General features: G+C 60.6%; 1 protein-coding gene across 1 annotated transcript in view; it reads right to left on the bottom strand.

The window, feature by feature from the left end:
• Window positions 1–6,346: 6,346 nt before the first annotated feature.
• Window positions 6,347–19,165, bottom strand: part of LOC141995718 (putative thioesterase PNKD) — a 34,574-nt gene continuing 21,755 nt past the window's right edge. Inside the window, exons 4-9 of the mRNA XM_074967023.1 lie at window positions 18,943–19,001; window positions 15,058–15,150; window positions 14,468–14,631; window positions 13,605–13,691; window positions 11,654–11,769; window positions 6,347–10,570 (exon numbers count right to left, since the gene is read on the bottom strand). Coding sequence (XP_074823124.1) covers window positions 10,397–10,570; window positions 11,654–11,769; window positions 13,605–13,691; window positions 14,468–14,631; window positions 15,058–15,150; window positions 18,943–19,001 — 693 coding nt within the window. The 3' untranslated portion in view covers window positions 6,347–10,396. The remainder of the gene's footprint in view (window positions 10,571–11,653; window positions 11,770–13,604; window positions 13,692–14,467; window positions 14,632–15,057; window positions 15,151–18,942; window positions 19,002–19,165) is intronic.

The raw sequence follows: 19,165 nt of genomic DNA, 5'->3' as shown, positions 1-19,165 counted from the left end.
GGCAGCAGGTCTAAAACAAACAAAAGGAAGTATTTCTTCACACAACGCACAGTCAACCTGTGGAACTCCTTGCCAGAGGATGTTGTTGTCACGGAGTCCCTGTGCGATGCTCTGGAACTGCTCCCCATGAAGCCAGTCAGGACTCTGGGGCAGTCTCCTTTCTGTGAGCAGCCTGTCTGCAGGACACACAGCTCACCCGGCTTCCACCTTCCTGGGTCTGACCTCGGAGCATTCAGCATCCTCTGCCCCTCCGTGCCCTTCCCACAGGGAGTCCGCTCAGGCGGGTCTCCTGGGGAAGCCAGAGGGTCCTGCCCCCCACCTCCGCAGTCAGATGTGACTCTCAGCCAGCCAGTAAAACAGAGGTTTATTAGACGACAGGAACATGGTCTAACACAGAGCTTGTAGGTGCAGAGAACAGGACCCCTCAGCTGGGTCCATTTTGGGGCCAGTGAGCCAGACAACCACGTTTGCACTTCACTCCATGTCCCAGACAGCCCCAAACTGAAACTCCCTCCAGCCCCTCCTCCTCTGGGCTTTCGCCTTTCCCGGGCCAGGAGGGCACCTGATTCCTTTGTTCTCCAACCCTTTAGCTCTCACCTTGCAGGGGGGAAGGGCCCAGGCCATCAGTTGCCAGGAAACAGGGTGTCGGCCATTCTCTGTGTCCAGACCCCTGCACACACCTGCCCTCTAGGGCTCTGCAACGATCATACCCCCTTATCCCACCCCCTAGATACTTAAGAACTGCCTAGGGGAAACTGAGGCACCCCCACACTATTCAGAGGAACCATTAAGAACAGTCCCGCTTCGTCACAGTTGTGAAGGCCAAGACTATAACAGGCTTCAAAAAAGAACTAGATAAGTTCCTGGAGGCTTGATCCATCAATGGCTATTAGCCAGGATGGGCAGGGATGGTGTCCCTAGCCTCTGTTTGCCAGAAGCTGGGAATGGGCGACAGGGGATGGATCACTTGATGATTCCCTGTTCTGTTCACTCCCTCTGGGGCACCTGGCACTGGCCACTGTCGGAAGACAGGATATGGGGCTAGATGGACCATTGGTCTGACCCAGTCTATCCGTTCTTATATTTCTTAGGCCCAGTTATTTGTGGTTCCCAATTCCTTATTCAAAGGCCAAAATCTTTTTAAAAAATTCCAATAAGGCCCTCGGCTTTGACTGGCTCTGTGTGACGAAGCACTTCCAGGGGCTCCTGACTGACACGTCCCTGCCTCCACGACACCATTATCCAGAGACAAGGACCTGCCCCTCCCAACACTGAAGCTTTCATTTCTGGCCCAAACTCCGCTGAGTCTCATACCCCCATTTCTACTGGGCATTTTCTTTGTTAGTAACCCTACAATAGACATGGATAAAGCACCAGGCAGCCAATGTGTTGCCTTGCCATGGCCCAGCTACTTTAAAACAGCCTAATGGTGGCAGAGATGTGTCGGGGGTGGGAACCTGAAAAATATTTTGTCACTTATACTCCACCTCTTTATTCAGCTAGTTAATTAACAAATAATTACTAATTTGATTGAATTTTATAACAATCATGTTCATTTTGGTGAAATTACTACAAATTTAATCTTACATGGAGGACATGAAAAAATAAAAAAGGATTGTTGGCCTCTGAATAAAGAACGGGGACCTGTGGATAAAGCACTGGGACCAGCTTCAGCCCATGGGACACACCAGGGAGACAGAGAGCTGCCTCAGTCATCCTGGCAGAGCCGGTGCTAAAGAGGCTGCAGGGAGAGGGAAGCGTCACAAGGGGGAAGCCGCTCCCCATGAATTGTAGGGAGGGACCCACACAACAGATTCAGAGATTCCAGGCCAGCAGGAATCGTTGGGATCCTCTCGTCTGATCTCCTGCATAGCACAGGCTAGAGACCTGTCCCCAGATCATTCCTTCAGAACTAGGGCATGTTTGAAAAAACATCCCATCTTGATTTTAAAACTGCCAGTGATGGAGAATCTGCCATGCCCCTTAGTGAATTGTTGCGATGGTTAATTACGCTCACTGTTAAAAATTTACACCTTATTTTCAGTCTGAATTTGTCTAGCTTCAACTTCCAGCCATTGGATCGTGTTAGCCAGTGGTTCTTAACCTTTACTGCAGCCTGCACCCCTTTGGTTCTCAAAATATGTTCTCGCCCCCCTTATCAAAAATCGTTGGAAGTAGGCCAGTTCTTTAAACCTAGATATATTTTTTGTTTGTATATTCCAGGAATCATGTATCATGTTAATAAAGACATAGGTCTGATGAACCAAAATAGTTGTACTTACGTGCCTGTACTTAATTTGTTTCAGAGTAACAGCCGTGTTAGTCTGTATTTGCAAAAAGAAAAGGAGGACTTGTGGCACCTTAGAGACTAACCAATTTATTTGAGCATAAGCTTTCGTGAGCTACAGCATCCGATGAAGTGAGCTGTAGCTCACGAAAGCTTATGCTCAAATAAATTGGTTAGTCTCTAAGGTGCCACAAGTCCTCCTTTTCTTTTTACTTAATTTGTGTTTTCAATGATTTACCTTCTAAAAAAATCTGGCCTGTCTCGCACCCCCAGAAAGGGCATCTCACACCCGCAGGGAGTGCGTGCACCCCAGGTTAAGAACCACTGTGTTAGACCTTCCTCTGCTAAATGGGAGAGCCCACTGTCAAATATTTGTTCCCCCTATAGGTACTTTTAGACTGTGATCAAGGCACCCCTTAACCTTCCCTTTGTTCAGCTACACAGATTGGTCCCTTGGAGTCTCTCACTCTAAGGCAGGTTTTCCAGTCCTTTAAATCTATTTCCCCATGTTAAGTATCCTCACACCTTCTTGTCAACTGTCTAAATGGGCCATCTTGATTATCACTACAAAAGTTTTTTTTCTCCTGCTGATAATAGCTCATCTTAATTAATTAGCCTCTTACAGTTTGTATGGCAACTTCCACCTTCTCTGTATGTATATATATATCTTCTTACTATATGTTCCATTCAATGCATCCAATGAAGTGGGCTGTAGCCCACAAAAGCTTATGCTCTAATAAATTTGTTAGTCTCTAATGTGCCAGAAGTCCTCCTGTTCTTTTTGCGGATACAGACTAACACGGCTGCTACTCTGAAACTAGTCCTTTAAATGATTCTCGTGGCTCTTCTCTGACCCCTCTCATATTTATCTACATCCTTCTTGAACTGCGGACCCCAGAATTGGACACAGGATTCCAGCAGCAGTCGCACCAGCGCCAAATCCAGAGGTAAAATTAACTTTTCTCCTACTCGCGCTTCCCAGTTATCCATCCCAGGCTCGCGTTCGGCCTCTTGGCAACAGCATTGCATTGGGAGCTCGTGTTCAGCTGATGATCCACCATGACACCCCCACCCCCCCCAAGTCCTCTTCAGTCTCTGCTTCCCAGGATCGAGCCGCCATCCTGTAGGTCTGGCTGCATCCTTTGTTCCTCAATGGATACGTTGCATCAACCCCGCCCACCAGCCACCTTTCTTCCACTGCACAGTGCTCTAGATCCTTTCAGCCCCCTTACGCCAAGCATGCTCTAGCCCCCTGCAAGGGCCTTACCCTTAGGGAGAATCCACTGGGAGACCTAGACTCCTTCCCCAGCTCGCAGGGCAATGACTCCCCTTTGCAAGAGAGAGAGCCAGTCAGGCGGGGAGCTTAACAGAGGGGAGTTGCTTCTTCAGCACCATTAAAAACAAAACCACATTTCCATGATGCCGCAGCGACGCTGTAAACAGCTGCCCAGAGACGTGAGGGCGACGCTAGAGAGGCCTGGGCTGATCAGTACTGGGATGGGAGACTCCCAGGGGAAATCCCACGGTACATGGCAGCGAATGAGACCTGTGAGTCAGCAGAGGGCGCTCTCCTCCCCACGTCCGTGCCGATTCTAATACCCCAGCCTGGTACCGGGGGGGGAGGGGGGGGATGTGTGGGGCTGAGCAGTGTGCAGACCCCAAGCAGGGCGCTAGGGGGCGCTGTGCTGATGGACATATGCCACTTTTGGCGGAGACGAGCCCAACGCCTCCTCCCCCAAAGGCGCGGCCGGCGGCCAAGTCGATGGTTCGAAGTTTACCCCAGCTGGGGTGATGCCCGGCAGAGCCAATTTGGAGGCCTCTGCCTCCGCTCTTCCCCGAGATCCCCACCTCGCCCAGAGCTCAGGAACAACAGCCTTGCGACTTCCGAGAACCCCCGACACCGGGGAATAGGTGGGTCGGCTGCTGCACCCTCGGCCCCACCCTCACCCCCAAATCCATGCGAGACGCTGCTGTCGAGATCCCCTTTCTCGCTGCTCCCCCTTCTCCATCGCATCAGCGACAACTTGCTGCCTCTCCGAGGCCCTGCCTGACGGTCCCCTGCCGCACCCCTCAGCTACATTACCCTTGTGCTTCTGCTGTGCCAGCCATGCCAGCCTCGAGTGCCCCCTTGTCCTCTTCTCCCATGAGCTCTCCCAAGTGGCCCCTTGTCCACGGCACGAACTCCATCCCCCAAGTCAGACAGCCGCAGCCTTCTCCGCCAAAGCCCCCGAGCCTCACGGTGGCCATGACGCCCCCAGAGCCTTGGCAGCTGGTCCTGGCGAGGCAGGTGATCTCCGCTGTCCAGTCTACGCACCCCTAGTCCCATCCCTCCCATTTCCTCCTTTGCATCATCCCCGTTGTCTGGTCACTACCGAGGCCTGGGCAGGCACATGCTCACATTCGGGCAGGTCTCTACCTGCCGGCGTTTAAACAACAACACAACAAAGGTTGTGCCAAAGGCTGGGTCCCCGACACCGGGTTAACCGGGAGAGGCAGCTCTGTGGGGTCAGATCCGCCGGTTTGGTGGGGATAGGGCCCCCAGACACACTTGGGATTGACGATACGCGCTCCGCAGCTCTGTGCGGGCGGCTAGAGACGGACCCCTGGGAGTGGAGGCAGGAACAGCTAACCCCGTATCTCTAGCCCCCCTGGTTCCTGGCAGGGAGTTGTCTGGACAGGAACCAGGGGCCATTTACCTGGCCAAGTTTCCCTGCTGATGGAATTTCATGCTAGTTAAAGGGGCTGGAAGGCGAAGGTCGCGGGTCCACAGCACAGATCCAGCAAGGCCGGCAGTGGGGACAGTTTCTCTCAGCCCCCGGGGGAGGCCAGTCTGCCTGGCTCAGTCATGGCCCTGGCTCTCTCCACTGAGCAGAGCACTAGCTGCCCACCCCCCAAGTCCCATTGATGCTAACAGGTGCTGCAGGTGCTCACCCCGCCAGAACACAGGCCAAAGGGGCCAGCTGGAGCCCACCCCCCCTTCCAGCCTGGGGGACCAAGGGGCACTGGATGCCACCAAGAATCACCAGCCCAACACAACCATCTCCCTCCCCCCGCCCCCACCCTGTTGCTGGCTGCCCCCAGGGCTTGTGTAGCCGCCTCACCGTCCTGCACAAATCTGCCCTGGCCTGTGGCTCACCTCGGGGCGTTGTGCCCCTCCGCTCCACCCCCGCTGTGATCTGCCAGCTGGAGATCCCTCCCACCTCTCCTCATCCCCTCCCACCCTGCACCCTCAGTCCCTGGGGGTCTGCCCCCCTTACCCTGACATTCCGCCCCGCCCCGCACCAGGGGGAGAGAGAATGCTGAAGACCCCATGCTAACCCCTGCCCTGCAGCCCAGCTGGCTTGGTTAGCTCAGGAAGAAGCCCATCTATTGAGAACATCAATGACAGGCACCGGGAAGGAGTTTTCCCACCGGGCATTGGCAGGGGGCTGCGGGGGTGAAGGATCCCCTTCCCCTGAATATCGGCTCCCTGTAGAGAGACAGCCCATTTCACACACACACACCTGCCTCAGAAAACGAGCCTGGCTTATCCCCAGGGACAGGCCAGAGGCCAGTCAAGGCTAGTGAAGTTGCATGAAGGTTGGGAAGAGCGAGCAGGACATTGCACTACCGACCCCAAGCTGGAAGATGCAGCAACCTGTTGGTTACAGGATCGGAGGGGCAGGGGCCTCGTTAAAGGACCCTGGAGAATGGGCTTTGCCCGTGTTTCTCCTATTTCTCATTCCATCAACGAATGCAGCTTCTGGGGCAGAGGGAGGGAAGCGGGGAGCGGAGTGTAAAGGCTTAACCTCACCTTTTCTCTGTGGAACCCAGGGATCGGCCCCTGCTGCAGGTCACCAGTGAAGCGAATTTGCTGGCCTCAGACTGGGCACACAGGAAAACCAGATGGGATTTGATGGGGATGAAGCCCAGAGGGGTCTAGAAGATACTCTGCATCCCATAGCCTAGCCCAGAGCATGGCTTGAGCCACTCTACAGAATTCGAGAGCGTGGGCTGGAATTCTCTGCTCAGTTCCGAGGCTGGTTCAGTAACCTAGAAAGTGGCTCTTCCTCTGTTCAACTTGATGGGATCATCCCAACAGGGAGTCTGTCCATATGACACCCCCCCCACACACAAACACACACTCCACTTCAGCATGACTGGCAGCCTCACGTCGGGAGGGGCAGATGAGAGTAACGGGGATGCCCCAGGACTGAGTGGGTCTGCGGCCCAGGAGCAAGGCTGTGACCCTAATAGCAGGCGCAGGCTGGGGGCTGGCACTGAGACGCATTGGCACAGCGGTGCTGGGGCGTGTCCCAGGCCGTGCCTGCCTTACGCCAGCGCTATTACTCCCTCGCTGTCATGAGCACAAAGTTCCCTGTGTCTTGACAGGCCAATCGCACTAAACAACAGAAAAACTGAAGGGTTGCTTTACTGGCATTTTTACAATCCACAGCGAACACTGAACACTGAATACAAGAGGCGTCACAATCCCAGCCCATCTCCGAGCGCCGGGAGCAAAGGGGGTCAGCTGAAACCTGCCTCCTGACCTACTCCACACCCGCTGTCTCCAGTGCTGCCTGGCTCAGCTAAGCCTCACAGTTTGGAATCGTTAGTGGCGATCTATTTCCAAGGGTAAGAGAAAGGGAGGGGGGAAAAAAACAGACTGAATAAATCCTGACCTAGTGTATCGTCTCTAACACTGTGCTTCTGCAGCACTGCCCAGCCAACAGGGAGCCCCACAACCACTGTCAGGAGGTAGTTGCCCTATTTCACGGATGGGGAAACTGAGGCACAAAGTGCTGCGACCTGTCCAAGGTCACCCAGCAAGACCTGGGAAAGGAACCCCGCTGTCCTGTCCTCTGGCCACTAGACCACGTTTCCCTCCCCAATGTGGCTGCATTTTTATCAAGAGAGTGTCGATAACAATATAAACCCCAAGAGCAAAGGTAGAGTCACCAGAACGCAATGGAGAAACCCACATCCTGACCCAGCTCCGCTTAGTGCTTACAGAGTGTAGGGCTTTTACGTCTCCAAAACCCTTCACACGGAGTCACGGACTCGTGACTTCCCTGGGAGACTGGGAAGTAGGATCGTGATTTCAGCGGTGGGGAAAACTGAGGTACCGAAGTGGGAAGTGATTAGCCCTACAGGGAATCAATGGTAAAGCCAGGAATAGAACCCAGGAGTCCTGACTCCCAGTCCCCCAACCCCCTCCTCTAACTACTAGACCCCACTCTGCTCCCAGAGCCAGGAATAGAACCCAGAGAATGGGTTGGAAGGGACCTCAGGAGGTCATCCAGTCCAACCTCCTGCTCAAGGATTAAACTCACAACCCTGGGTTTAGCAGGCCAATGCTCGAACCACTGAGCTATCCCTCCTAGCTCTCTGTCCTCCACTCACCTGACTTAGCTCCTCCCCACTTGCAGACAGGGAGAGTGAGCTATTGGTAACATCTGACATTAACGAGAACCTCCAAGCCCCGAAACGTCCTGTCCCCTCACCTGCTGGCGTTGCCCCTCCAGCCCCTACGGTGCGGCTTTTCAAAGTAACCAGGTCAGTTCAATGCACTAAATCCACCTTAAACTCCCCTTTTCCAGCCCCTCTCCAGAGAAACACGCCCTGCAAACAACCAACCTCCATCATGCGCTGCACACTTCAAAGTATGTGTCTGCAAACATTTATCCCCCACTGCAGCCTCCATGGGGACAAAGTTGTTTATAACTAGGCCCTGGGCCTGTCTATCCAAATGCTAAGCGGGGGGTGCTCTTGTGTTCCCTGGATGACGGGTGAATTCACCCCCACTTGTTGAACACCTCTCTCCTAATACAAAACCCTTGTGCATCCTCTTATACATTGTGTTCATTGAAAGTGAAGGGCAGCAAATGTAACCCGGTGCATTTTGCGAAAAAGTATTTCCTTTGATCTATGTAGCCAGTGGAACTCACTGCCACAAGACAGCATCGAGACCAAGAGCTTTACAGGATTCAATACAGGGTCAGACATTTATACGGATAAGAACATCGCAGGTTAGATTCCCTTGGTTCTTTTCTGGCCCTTCCCCTCTGAAGACGTTTGGTTTACTAGATGGATCCCTTTTTGAGGTCCATCATAAACAAGGGGACCATGGAGGCCTGGCCCCACTGAAGCCAATGATAATAGATTCCAACGGGCCCACAATTGCACACTAAGCAAGCATCCACACTAGTTTCCACTCTGGTTGCCCAAGCCCGGTATCCTGTCTCTAACAGTCACCAGGACCAGCTGCTTCAGAACAAGGAAGAACCCCCCCAGTGGACAATTTGGGGACAATGTGCGCTTGAAGGAAGTTTCCCCTAACCCCGGCAGCTTGAGGTTGGCTCATGGCCTGAGAGACCCAGCATTATGCCCCACCCCGTGTAATTGTGGCTGTTCTCAGCCCCAGGAATGGCTGACTCTTGGCCATCCACCCTGCTAAGCTCTTGGTTTCACGGTGATCTCCTGGCAGCAAATTTCACAGGTTAGTTTCCTTACAGGGGTTTTAAAATTCGCTGCCTCTGCAATGGGGCTGGACACCCCTGCATTCTCGTCTTCCGAGAAGGGCAAAGGGGCGCAGTCAGGGGGAGGAAGCAGGCCGGGTCTCATGGCCCTAAATGGATTCACCATCACAAGTTCGATCAAAATGCAAAACCCTCAACGGGCGAGGGTTTGAAGTTTCCCAGGGAACGTTTCACACCCGGCCCTGGTTTAAAGCCACTGGGGCCTGCAGGCTGGGTTCGAATGCAAGGCAGGTCTCTTGCTCCCTCAGCTGGGGCTGCTAAGGAGGCAGGCTGCTCTGCTCCAGGGGTTCGGCGTGGCTCTGAAGGGGCCCTCGTGGGCTCTGAAGGGAGGGGTGTGTTTCTCCCAGTCCCCAACGACCTCCAGAGCAAAGGGGGCAGGCGTAGAACCATCATCAGGCTGGCGAGCTGTGCTATAAACTCACAGGATCCTTGTGCTTGGACTGGGGACCAGAAAATCCTTTACGACGTAACCCCCAAAACACAGACACACTCCACCCCCCTTCCACACACACACACACACACACTCCCCACACCCCAGTTGCATGGAGCAGGTCTTGCTTCAATCGGGGAACAACCGCCACCACCACCAAAGGTAACACACAGACCTGAAGGGAAGCCACCAGCCGGCCGGGGGTGCAGGCCAATGGCACAGCTTCATCCTTGATCCCTGCAAGCACGGCCGCGCCCGTCCCCGTGCTGCAGGGAGAAGGTGGCTGCCAGGAACGTTCAGCGCCGGGGGGGGTGGTTTCCGTCCAGTATCAGAGCTGGAGTCCGTGCAGTGGCGCCCCCGGCTGGTGCTTTTGTCGTGGTTCATCCTGGTCTCTCCCAGCCAGCGGGCGGGGGCGGGCGTGTGCTCACGGAGGAGTCAGCGGGGCCCCAAAAACGGGGCCGGCTGGGACAGGACGCAGAGGAAATAACCGACAGACCAGTCGCGGTGCTGTCCCCGATGCCGCCTTGGGCAGCACTGCTCCCCACACGCTGGGCTGCCCAGCTTGGCTCGGGACTGGGCATTGCGTAAGGGATCTGCATTTCCAACAGGCTGCGAGCCTGCACTGAAGAGACCACGTGCACTTCGCGGGCTAACCCCTGGGCCTGCACTTCCACCAGCCAAAGTCCGGTCCCCCAGAGAAACAAAGTCACAGCCCTGCTCCCTGGAAAAGCTTTCCCAGGCACCCTTGCCAACGCCCCACTCCCGCCCCCTAGCTATTCATCCCCAGCACCCAGCGGCAATCAGAGGTCAGCAGCACGCTGGCACCATGTGGAGTCAGACGCCTCCTGGGGGTGGGTTGGGGACGGGGGTGTCATCCTGGATTTTACCACCTGCCCCCCATTCTTCTGTCCACCGGCAAGGATCCACTTTGTCTGGAGACAAGCCCTCTTGAGACAGCAGGGCGGGGCAGGGTGGGGGGGATGCCAGCTGAACCCGCCTGTATCCACAGGGAGGAGGCGTTCCTGGCTCACGAACCCACCCCATCGCCATGAGGGGGTGAGACCCTTTCCCAGCCAGACACTCCCCACCCCAACAGGGAAGGTCACCCGCCTTCGGGAGGCTGCTCATGGGGCAGAGCCCTCCCGTCGCCCTGCCAGGGGGCTAGTTGGCCTTGTAGACGTCCTTGCGGCACCGCACCTCCTTCAGCACCCGCGCCCGGAAGCTGTCCCAGTCCTCGCCACTCAGCCGCTGCAGCCCCAGGGCCCGGTGCAGCTCCCGGCAGTGGGTCCGCAGGAACGGGTTGTATTCCTTCTCCTCGCCGATGGTGGAGGGGCACTGGGGCGGGGAGAGACGGGGACAGGTCAGCACGCGTACAGCAGACCGCGGCCACCGACGCGCCCCGCGCAGAGCTGCAGCCCGTTGAGACTCCAGATCCCAGCATGAAAGAGGCAACGCACACTGCATGGCATAGTCCCCAGAAGGGGCACCGAGCCTGCAGCCTGTTTGCATCCAAAATCCATAACTTCTCCAGCTCCTTTTACCTAGAGACCGGCTCCTATAAACCAGTTTCAAAGCTATTTCCCTTTACTATTTGGATGGTGGTAACCCCAGCACTCCATTGTGCCAGAGGCTGTATAAACACAAGAGATTACTCAAATGCGGCTGCCTCTGGGGTGGGGTGTGGCAGCCGTATATAACAGCAGCAGCAGCAGCAAGCTCCAGCAGGGTTAGGATGGGAAGCCAAGACAGACCCCAAGTGCAGATGAAACCCTGCGAGGGGAATTTAGGAAGGTGGAATGGAATTACTCGGGGGCCCAGTGCAGAGACTATCTGCCCTTAACGGTGGCCCCAATAGGGCAGGGTCAAGACACATTAATGGGGTACAGGGAGGGTGTTTAGGGGTGCAGAGGGAGTGGACACTGCTGTGGCCTGTGCCCTACGGGTTATGGCTATCCAGCGAGCTGCAGCTGCATGGGGAGCAGCTTGCAGGTGGGGGGCCTTCAGTGAATGAGGCAGGGACCCATGGGGGCAAAGGGACCTGGCCCCTGCTTGCCAAGCATAACCCTTCGAATGCTGGATTTTCCAGGCTGCCGGCCGCATGGTGACAGATTAATATAGTGCAACATACAGCCAACCCCAGACAGCCATTCTCCTGGCCTTGCCCCAGCACCCGATTCCCTTTGGGTTCCTGCGGGGCGGGTGTGAATTCAAACCAGCCTGTGCCCCCTGCCGCCAGGCTAGGAAGCAGCTGGATCCGAGCAGCAGGGGAAGCGGCACCAGCTTCCGGCCAGGTGTTTCCCAGCCCCGGCGCAGGGAGGGGGGGGGGGGGGAAGAGCCAGGAAAGCAGAACCGGGCCCCGCGCGAGGGGCACCTGCACCGGATGCCAAGGCCCGGGCGCACTCCCCCCCCGGCACTCACTGTGCTCCTCTTCTCCAGCCGCTGCTGATTCACCCACTGCAGCTTCTGCTCCAGCACGGGGTTCTCCAGCTCCAGCAGGCTGGCAAACATCAGGCAGTCCAGGGCATATTCGTGTCCTTGGGGAGCAGAGAGGGCAGTGAACGGGGGGGAGGGGGCTGGCCCGGGCTGGGGCTCCGGTTAAGAGCACGGACTGGCGAGCCAAGCACCCAGGAGGGAGCCAGGCAGCCTGGGTTCTAGTCCCGTCTGTGCCGGCCCCTCGCCAGGCTTCTGCCATATGGGACCATCACCTGCTGCCCTCCAGGGGGGCTGGGAGGGGCAGGCAAGGGGCCAGCAGATCGGCTAGAGACGGGTGAGGTGCACGGAGCCAAGGAAACCAGAGCTCTGGACAGAGCAGGAAGGTCAGAAGCAGCTGCGATGCCCCTCAACCCAAGTTCCCTCTATGCTGTGTGGCCGGGCATCTGCCTATTAAGCCCCGCGCAGGGGCTCAGGTCAGCGACAGGGAGAGGCGCCTCTCCCCACCGGCCCCGCCATGGTCCTGCCCCGGACTTGCCACGACCAGGAGAGAGGAGCCCCACCCTGGGCTCGGGCCAGGCCTGCTGGAGCTGGCGTGCCCAGGGGGAGGCACCCCTCCCCCAGCCCCAAGCTGCTGCTGCAAGAGAGAGGGCTGGGGGGAGTCTTCTCTCCCCACCGCAGCCCAGGGCAGCCTGCACCCCACACCCGTCATCCCTGGCCCCACCCCAGAGCCCGCACCCCGGCCTTGAGCCCCCACCCGCACCCCAAACCCCCATCCCAGAGCCTTCACCCTGAGCTGGAGCCCTCACCCCGCGCACCCCAACCCTCTGTCCCAGCCCTGAGCCCCCTCCCACACCCCAAACCCCTCATCCCCAGTCCCACCCCAGAGCCCGCATCCCCCCCCGCACCCCCTCTGTCCCTGCCCTGAGCTCCCTCCCACACCCCAAACCCCTCATCCCCAGGCCCACCTCAGAGCCCGCATCCCCCCCCACACCCCAACCCTCTGCCCCAGCCCTGAGCCCCCTCCCACACCCCAAACCCTTCATCCCCAGTCTCACCCCAGAGCCCGCATCCCCCCTGCAGCCCAACCCTCTGCCCCAGCCCTGAGCCCCCTCCCACACCGCAAACCCCTCATCCCCAGGCCCACCCCAGAGCCCGCATCCCCCCCCTTCACCCCAACCCTCTGCCCCTGCCCTGAGCCCCCTCCCACACCCCAAACCCCTCATCCCCAGTCCCACCCCAGAGCCTGCATCCCAACCCTCTGCCCCAGCCCTGAGCCCCCTCCCACACCCCAAACCCCTCATCCCCAGGCCCACCCCAGAGCCCGCATCTCCCCCGCACCCCAACCCTCTGCCCCTGCCCTGAGCCCCCTCCCACACCCCAAACCCCTCATCCCCAGGCCCACCCCAGAGCCCACATCCCACCCCCACCCTATGCCTTTTGTTATGTGCACTGATACGGAGGTGATGTGTCACATTCACTCCGCACATGGACGTAAGAAACGCGCGGGAACGCTGCCCTCAATCCCACCCAGCAGCAACCCGCCCGGTTCTGCCCCAGCCTCGCCCCCAACCTGCCCCTCGGCCGTGGACGGATACCAGGCTCACGGATGAGACCGCGGCCGTGCTTTGGCGCCAAGTGGGCCCAGGCCCAGGAGCGGGGACTCCTTCCCCTCCTTGCAGGTCTAGGTCAGCGCCGCAGGCGGCCTTGCGCCCCCCTCCCCAGCGCTTTGCTGACGCAGCCGAGCGGGGACCCTCCCCTGGTGTAGCGACCCCTCACCCTCGTCTCCCACAGCGGCCAGGCTGCGCTCCTGCCCCTGCAGCGCGGCCCCTGTGCAGCGGGACACGGAGATCGGGGGATTTCCCCGGCCTCTGCTCCCCCCCTTTCCCTGCCCCACAAACCCCACCCTCGAGCCTGCTGCCTGGCAGGGGGCGCTCACCTGGCCAGAGCAGCGTGTCCTCTGCCAGGTCCGCAGCTGTGTCCAGAGAGGTCAGCATGGTTTCCGGCGTCCCCTCGAATATCCGCCCTGCAAGACCGGGGGGGGGGGGGGGGGGGGACGACCACATGTTACCGGGGAGGGGATCGCGGTCCCCACACACCAGGAGCCCCACGCTCCGCAGGGCTCCGTTCCCTATGGGCGCCGGCCTCCCTGGGTCGCAGGCAAAGGGCCAACCCCCTCCCCCCATGAGGAGCTGTTTCACTTGCCCCTCTCTCACGTGGGGTGTTTACAACCCATGCCCCATGGCAGGGTCTTGCAGCCCCCACCCACCACCATGCCAGCAGTGCCCGAACTGCCACAGGCCGCCCCACCCCCTCTCACACCTTGCTCCGCAAAGCATCTGTGAGCGGCCCCAGCCCCCAGAGGATAATGGACTCACTACTGCTGCTGCGGAGGGGGAGCGCCCCCCGAGATCCAGGGGCAGAGACAGGAGCTTCTAGAGCCAGAGGACCTGAGTTTTGCCCCCGATACTGCCAACGGGGCGCAGACCCCACTGTCCCCAGAGTGACGTGGGGCAGAGGGAGGTCGGGGGAAGGAACCAAAGAGCAACTGAGGGCTGGTTAGTGGGGCTGTTAGTCCCTGACAAAAAACAATGCCCCAGCCCCTCCTTTCCCCCAACACTAAAATGCAGCCCCCTCTGGGGAGGAACAGGGCAGCTTAGGGAAGCCCGACCTCGTGTCAGCCACATCTTGTTCATCATGAAGAGTGAAGGGAGGAAGCAGGTGGGCCCAACCCCCCTCAATGAGCTGTGCCTCCCCCCGCGGGGCAGATACCATAGACAGAACCAAAGGAGCCCAGCTCACCGCAGCCCGAGAGGAAGAGGAGGTCTCCAGAGAAGAGGCAGGCCGGCCCCTCGAAGGGCTTCCCGTCCAGCACGTAGACCATGTGCCCCACGGTGTGCCCCGGGGTGAAGAGAGCCTTGAAGCGCAGCTGTCCCACGGTGACGGTCTCCTTATCCGAGAGGGGGCTGCATGGGGGCAGGACAGGAGGCTGTTAGGGCCCTGGGAGGATGCTCTGCCAGGGAGTGGGAGCCAGATGGATTGCTCTGGACTCTGGGGCCAGGCTGATCCCCTGACTGGGGGATGCCCCCCAGCCCGCCCTGTGGACAGGCCTCAGCCGCGAAGGCTAGGCCAGCAGTGACCATCCATGCACTGGCCGCAGATCGGCCCACACATGACATGAGTTTGGCAGGGCTCAGCCCAGCTCCCAGGGGACGCGTGGCCCTGTCACCATCCTGAGGGGCAGACGCAGGAGAGAAGGCGGTGACGGAGCAGGGCTATGAAGACCGTGCTGCCCGCTCGCCCCGGAGGGTAGGGGAGACCTGGGTTGGAGTCCCAGACCCTGTGGGCGTGCGCCCCCTCCAGTCCCCGGCCAGGGACCCAGCACCGCTTACTTGGTGAGCTCCGGGATGGCATCGCAGGCACTGCCATACACCCTGCAGGAGCCGTAACGCCGTCTCAGCGCCATGTTCCCCCCGCTGTGATCCCTGCACGAGAGAGACTGTCAGCTCCCCCCGCCAGGCGAGCCCCCCACCCCCCCGTGATCCCTGCACGAGAGACTGTCAGCTCCCCCCGCCAGCTGAGCCCCCCGCCCCGCCGTGATCCCTGCACGAGAGACTGTCAGCTCCCCCCACCAGCCGAGCCCCTCCCGTGATCCCTGCACAAGAGACTGTCAGCTCCCCCCACCAGCCGAGTCCCCCCGCCCCCCCTGCATGAGAGACTGTCAGCTCCCCCACCAGCCGAGCCCCCCCGTGATCCCTGCACGAGAGACTGTCAGCTCCCCCGCCAGCCGAGCCCCCCCGCACCCCCATGATCCCCGCACGAGAGACTGTCAGCTCCCCCCGCCAGCCAAGCCCCTTGCCCCCCCCACTGTGATCCCTGCACGAGAGAGACTGTCAGCTCCCCCCGCCAGCCGAGCCCCCCCGCCCCCCCTGCACAAGAGATTGTCAGCTCCCCCACCAGCCGAGCCCCCCCGTGATCCCTGCACGAGAGACTGTCAGCTCCCCCCGCCAGCCGAGCCCCCCGCCCCCCCCCGTGATCCCTGCACGAGAGACTGTCAGCTCCCCCGCCAGCTGAGCCCCCCCACACCCCCATGATCCCCGCACGAGAGACTGTCAGCTCCCCCCGCCAGCCAAGCCCCTTGCCCCCCCCACTGTGATCCCTGCACGAGAGAGACTGTCAGCTCCCCCCGCCAGCCGAGCCCCCCGCCCTTCCCACTGTGATCCCTGCACGAGAGAGACTGTCAGCTCCCCCCGCCAGCCGCCCCCGCCAGCCGAGCCCCCCCCGCCCCCCCCACTGTGATCCCTGCACGAGAGACTGTCAGCTCCCCTGCCAGCCGAGCCCCCCCGCGCCCCCATGATCCCCGCACGAGAGACTGTCAGCTCCCCCCGCCAGCCGAGCCCCCCACCCCCCCCACTGTGATCCCCGCACGAGAGACTGTCAGCTCCCCCCGCCAGTTGAGCCCCCCCGCCCCCCCGTGATCCCTGCACGAGAGACTGTCAGCTCCCCCGCCAGCCGAGCTCCCCCGCGCCCCCATGATCCCTGCACGAGAGACTGTCAGCTCCCCCCGCCAGCCGAGCCCCCCGCCCTTCCCACTGTGATCCCTGCACGAGAGACTGTCAGCTCCCCCCGCCAGCCGAGCCCCCCGCCCTTCCCACTGTGATCCCTGCACGAGAGACTGTCTGCTCCCCCCGCCAGGTGCCCCTCCCCTCAGCCTAGCCCCCACCCCGCTGTGATCCCTGCACGAGAGACACTGTCAGCTCCCCCCACCACCCTGCCTGGAGTCCCCTCCCACACTCTGAACCCCTCATTTCTGGCCCCATCCCAGAACCCGCACCTCCAGCCCAGAGCTTGTACCTCCTCCTACACCCCAATCCCCTGCCCCAGCCTGGAGCCCCCTCCCATACTCCAAACCCCTCAGCTCCACCCCCCAGCCCAGAGCTTCCTCCTGCACCCCTAGCCCCTCATCCCTGGCCCCACCCCAGAGCCCGCACCCCTCTCGCACCCCAACCCACTGCCTCAGCCTGGAGCCCCCTCCTGCAGCCCAAACCCCTCATCCCCCGCCCCACCCCAGATGCTGCACCACCAGCCAGAGCCCTCACTCCCCCGCACCCCAGCCCAGAGCCCCCTCCCACACTCGGAACCCCTCAGCCCCAGCACAGAGCCCCCTCCTGCACCCCAAATCCCTCATCCCTGCCCCCACCCCAGAGCCCTCACCCCACCCGCACCCCAGCCCCCTCATCCAGCCCGGTGGGAAGAGTGAGCAACAGAGAAAGGGGGGGATGGAGTGAATGGCGGCAGGGCCTCGGAGGAGGGGCGGGGCAAGGGGGGTAGTTTTTGTGCCTTCCCTTCCCCTCCCCCACCAGATGCTAAAACCCTCCCTGGCTTCCACTGGCACCCCAACTTTCTCCCACTGCTGACCAACCCCCCCATCCGTGCTACCTGGGGTGCAGACATCTACTCAGGGCCCCCCCACCAGGCACAGGGCCCTGCCCCCCTCCTTTAACAGCCCATCCCTGCTCCAGCATTTCCCCAAGGGGCCGCGGGGAGCCCTTAGTGTCTATCCCCTCCACGTTTCGTATCCCTGCCCCCTCACCGTCACTATCCTGCTGCCCCCCTCCATGCATGCAGAGGGAGCAAAAAATTGGGAGGCGGGGGGGGGGTCAGCAGCCCCAATTCCCAAGAGAACAGGGTGCTCCATGCTTTGGGGGGACGGGGGGGACACCTCCCCACCCCCAGACAATCCCTGCTCGCTCCACTCTGTGCAGCTTCTCATTCGGAGGCCAGACTCCAGACATCCCCAGCAGGGACTCGCCCTGGCATGTGGGTGGGCGGGGTGGAGGGCCGCTGGGGGTGGGGTGGGGAGACGTGAGGGCAGAAGGGCGGGCCTGTTGGGGCCCATCCAGCCCCCTCTGCCAGGGCACGATCATTCCCTGCAGGGCACCCCTTCCAGGCTCCCCTGCGCCCATCTGCAACCGCCCCAACCTCGGGGGGCCGTCCCCCTGGGCGATCACGCTCTCCTCTGCACACACATACCCGCTTTGTCCGGGCTGCTCTGGCTCGTGGCCACCCCCTCGCATCCCCCATCCCCCCACATTCCCGGCCCCCGCCCCTTATCCGGCCCAGCCACATGTGCCGGGGAGAGATAAGGCAGGGCACAGCCCACGCTAAACCGCTGCCTTTCAGGAAGTGAACGTGGCTTTTGCTACAGCCCCCCGCCCCGCCCCCCCCCCGAGATCAAAGCCACCACAGTCCCTGGGGACAGCACCGGGGGCGGGGGCTAGGTCAGGGCCAACCCGGATCAGAGCCGAGTTCACGGAGGTGGCAGGGGGGTGAGAGGAGGGGCTGGGGGGTGCCCTGGTGGTGGCGGGGACAAGGGGAGCAGGTGGTTGAAATGAACTGGCCAGCGAGGACGGAAGCGGGGAGGGGAGTTCCAGGGTCCCTGGCCTAGGCTGGGTTAACCCAGCTGCACGGCTCACCCACCTGGGGGAGCCTGGAAGGGGGCAGGGAAAGGGGCCGGTGTTGGGAGGGGGCAAAAGGAAGGAAAGAAGCAGCTGGTGAGAGACCCGTCTTCCCCCAGGGCTGGCGCGGGGGCAGGATCGGCCAGGCCAGAGCCGATACTGCAGCCAAGCTACACGGTTCGGGGACCACGTCTCTTTAGCCCTCGTGCCAGCTCCTGCCCCCGGGCCACAGACCGACCGGGGAGCCCCAACCTTGGCCTCTTGAGTGTGGTTAACGACGGGGCTGGCTGTGGGGTTCAGAAATGCACCATTGTCCCCTGGGAACTGGCCGGAGACCTACCAAACCCACGGTCCAGGGAGGCCCCCCAACAGCGGCCAGGACTGGGGGGCAGATTTTAAGGGCACCACCGGCCCCGGGAGCCCCCTCCCCAGCTGCAGGCAGCAGTCCAAGGCCAGGAAAGGAAGGGGCTCCCCGGGGGGCTGGGCCAGGGAAGACGGGAGCCCGAAGGCCAGAGCAAGCCCCGGATTCCCTCCTCCCCCTGCTAACAAGGGACTTTCAGGATGGGCTCCCCTCAGCTCCACCGACCCCCCAGCCCCTCCCCCTGTTCCGGCACTGCCCATCACTTCCACATGGCAGCCGGACATGCCAGGGCAGGGCCCTTCCTCTCAATCCCACCCGTAGCCGCAGCCCTGGGCTCCCCACATCCTTTGCCTCCCTCCCAGCACAGCCCCACCCCCGAAGGGCAATGACCTGCCCTAGGCAGGAAGTTGGCCCCCACCCCCGTCCCACACCCCTGTCCCCCAGAGCAGCCCCCTTACCAGTGTTTGTGGGTGCACAGGATGGCCTCCAGCGTCACCCCCTCCTTCTCGATGGCTGCCTGGAAGAAGAGAGAGCGTGAGCAGCAGCGCCAGCCTGACCACAGGCTCTGCCCCCAGCCCACCCCAGGGGCTAAAGAAACAGGGAGCTGTCTGGTGGGGTGGGCTGCACCAATCAACTGGGGGACAGACATGGGAGAGGAGGTGACCAGCCAGCCAGCACCTC

This window comes from Natator depressus, chromosome 11 (assembly GCF_965152275.1).
Source record: "Natator depressus isolate rNatDep1 chromosome 11, rNatDep2.hap1, whole genome shotgun sequence".
In the NCBI taxonomy this organism is placed as follows: Eukaryota; Metazoa; Chordata; order Testudines; family Cheloniidae; genus Natator; species Natator depressus.
This window is presented reverse-complemented; position numbering and strand designations above follow the sequence as displayed.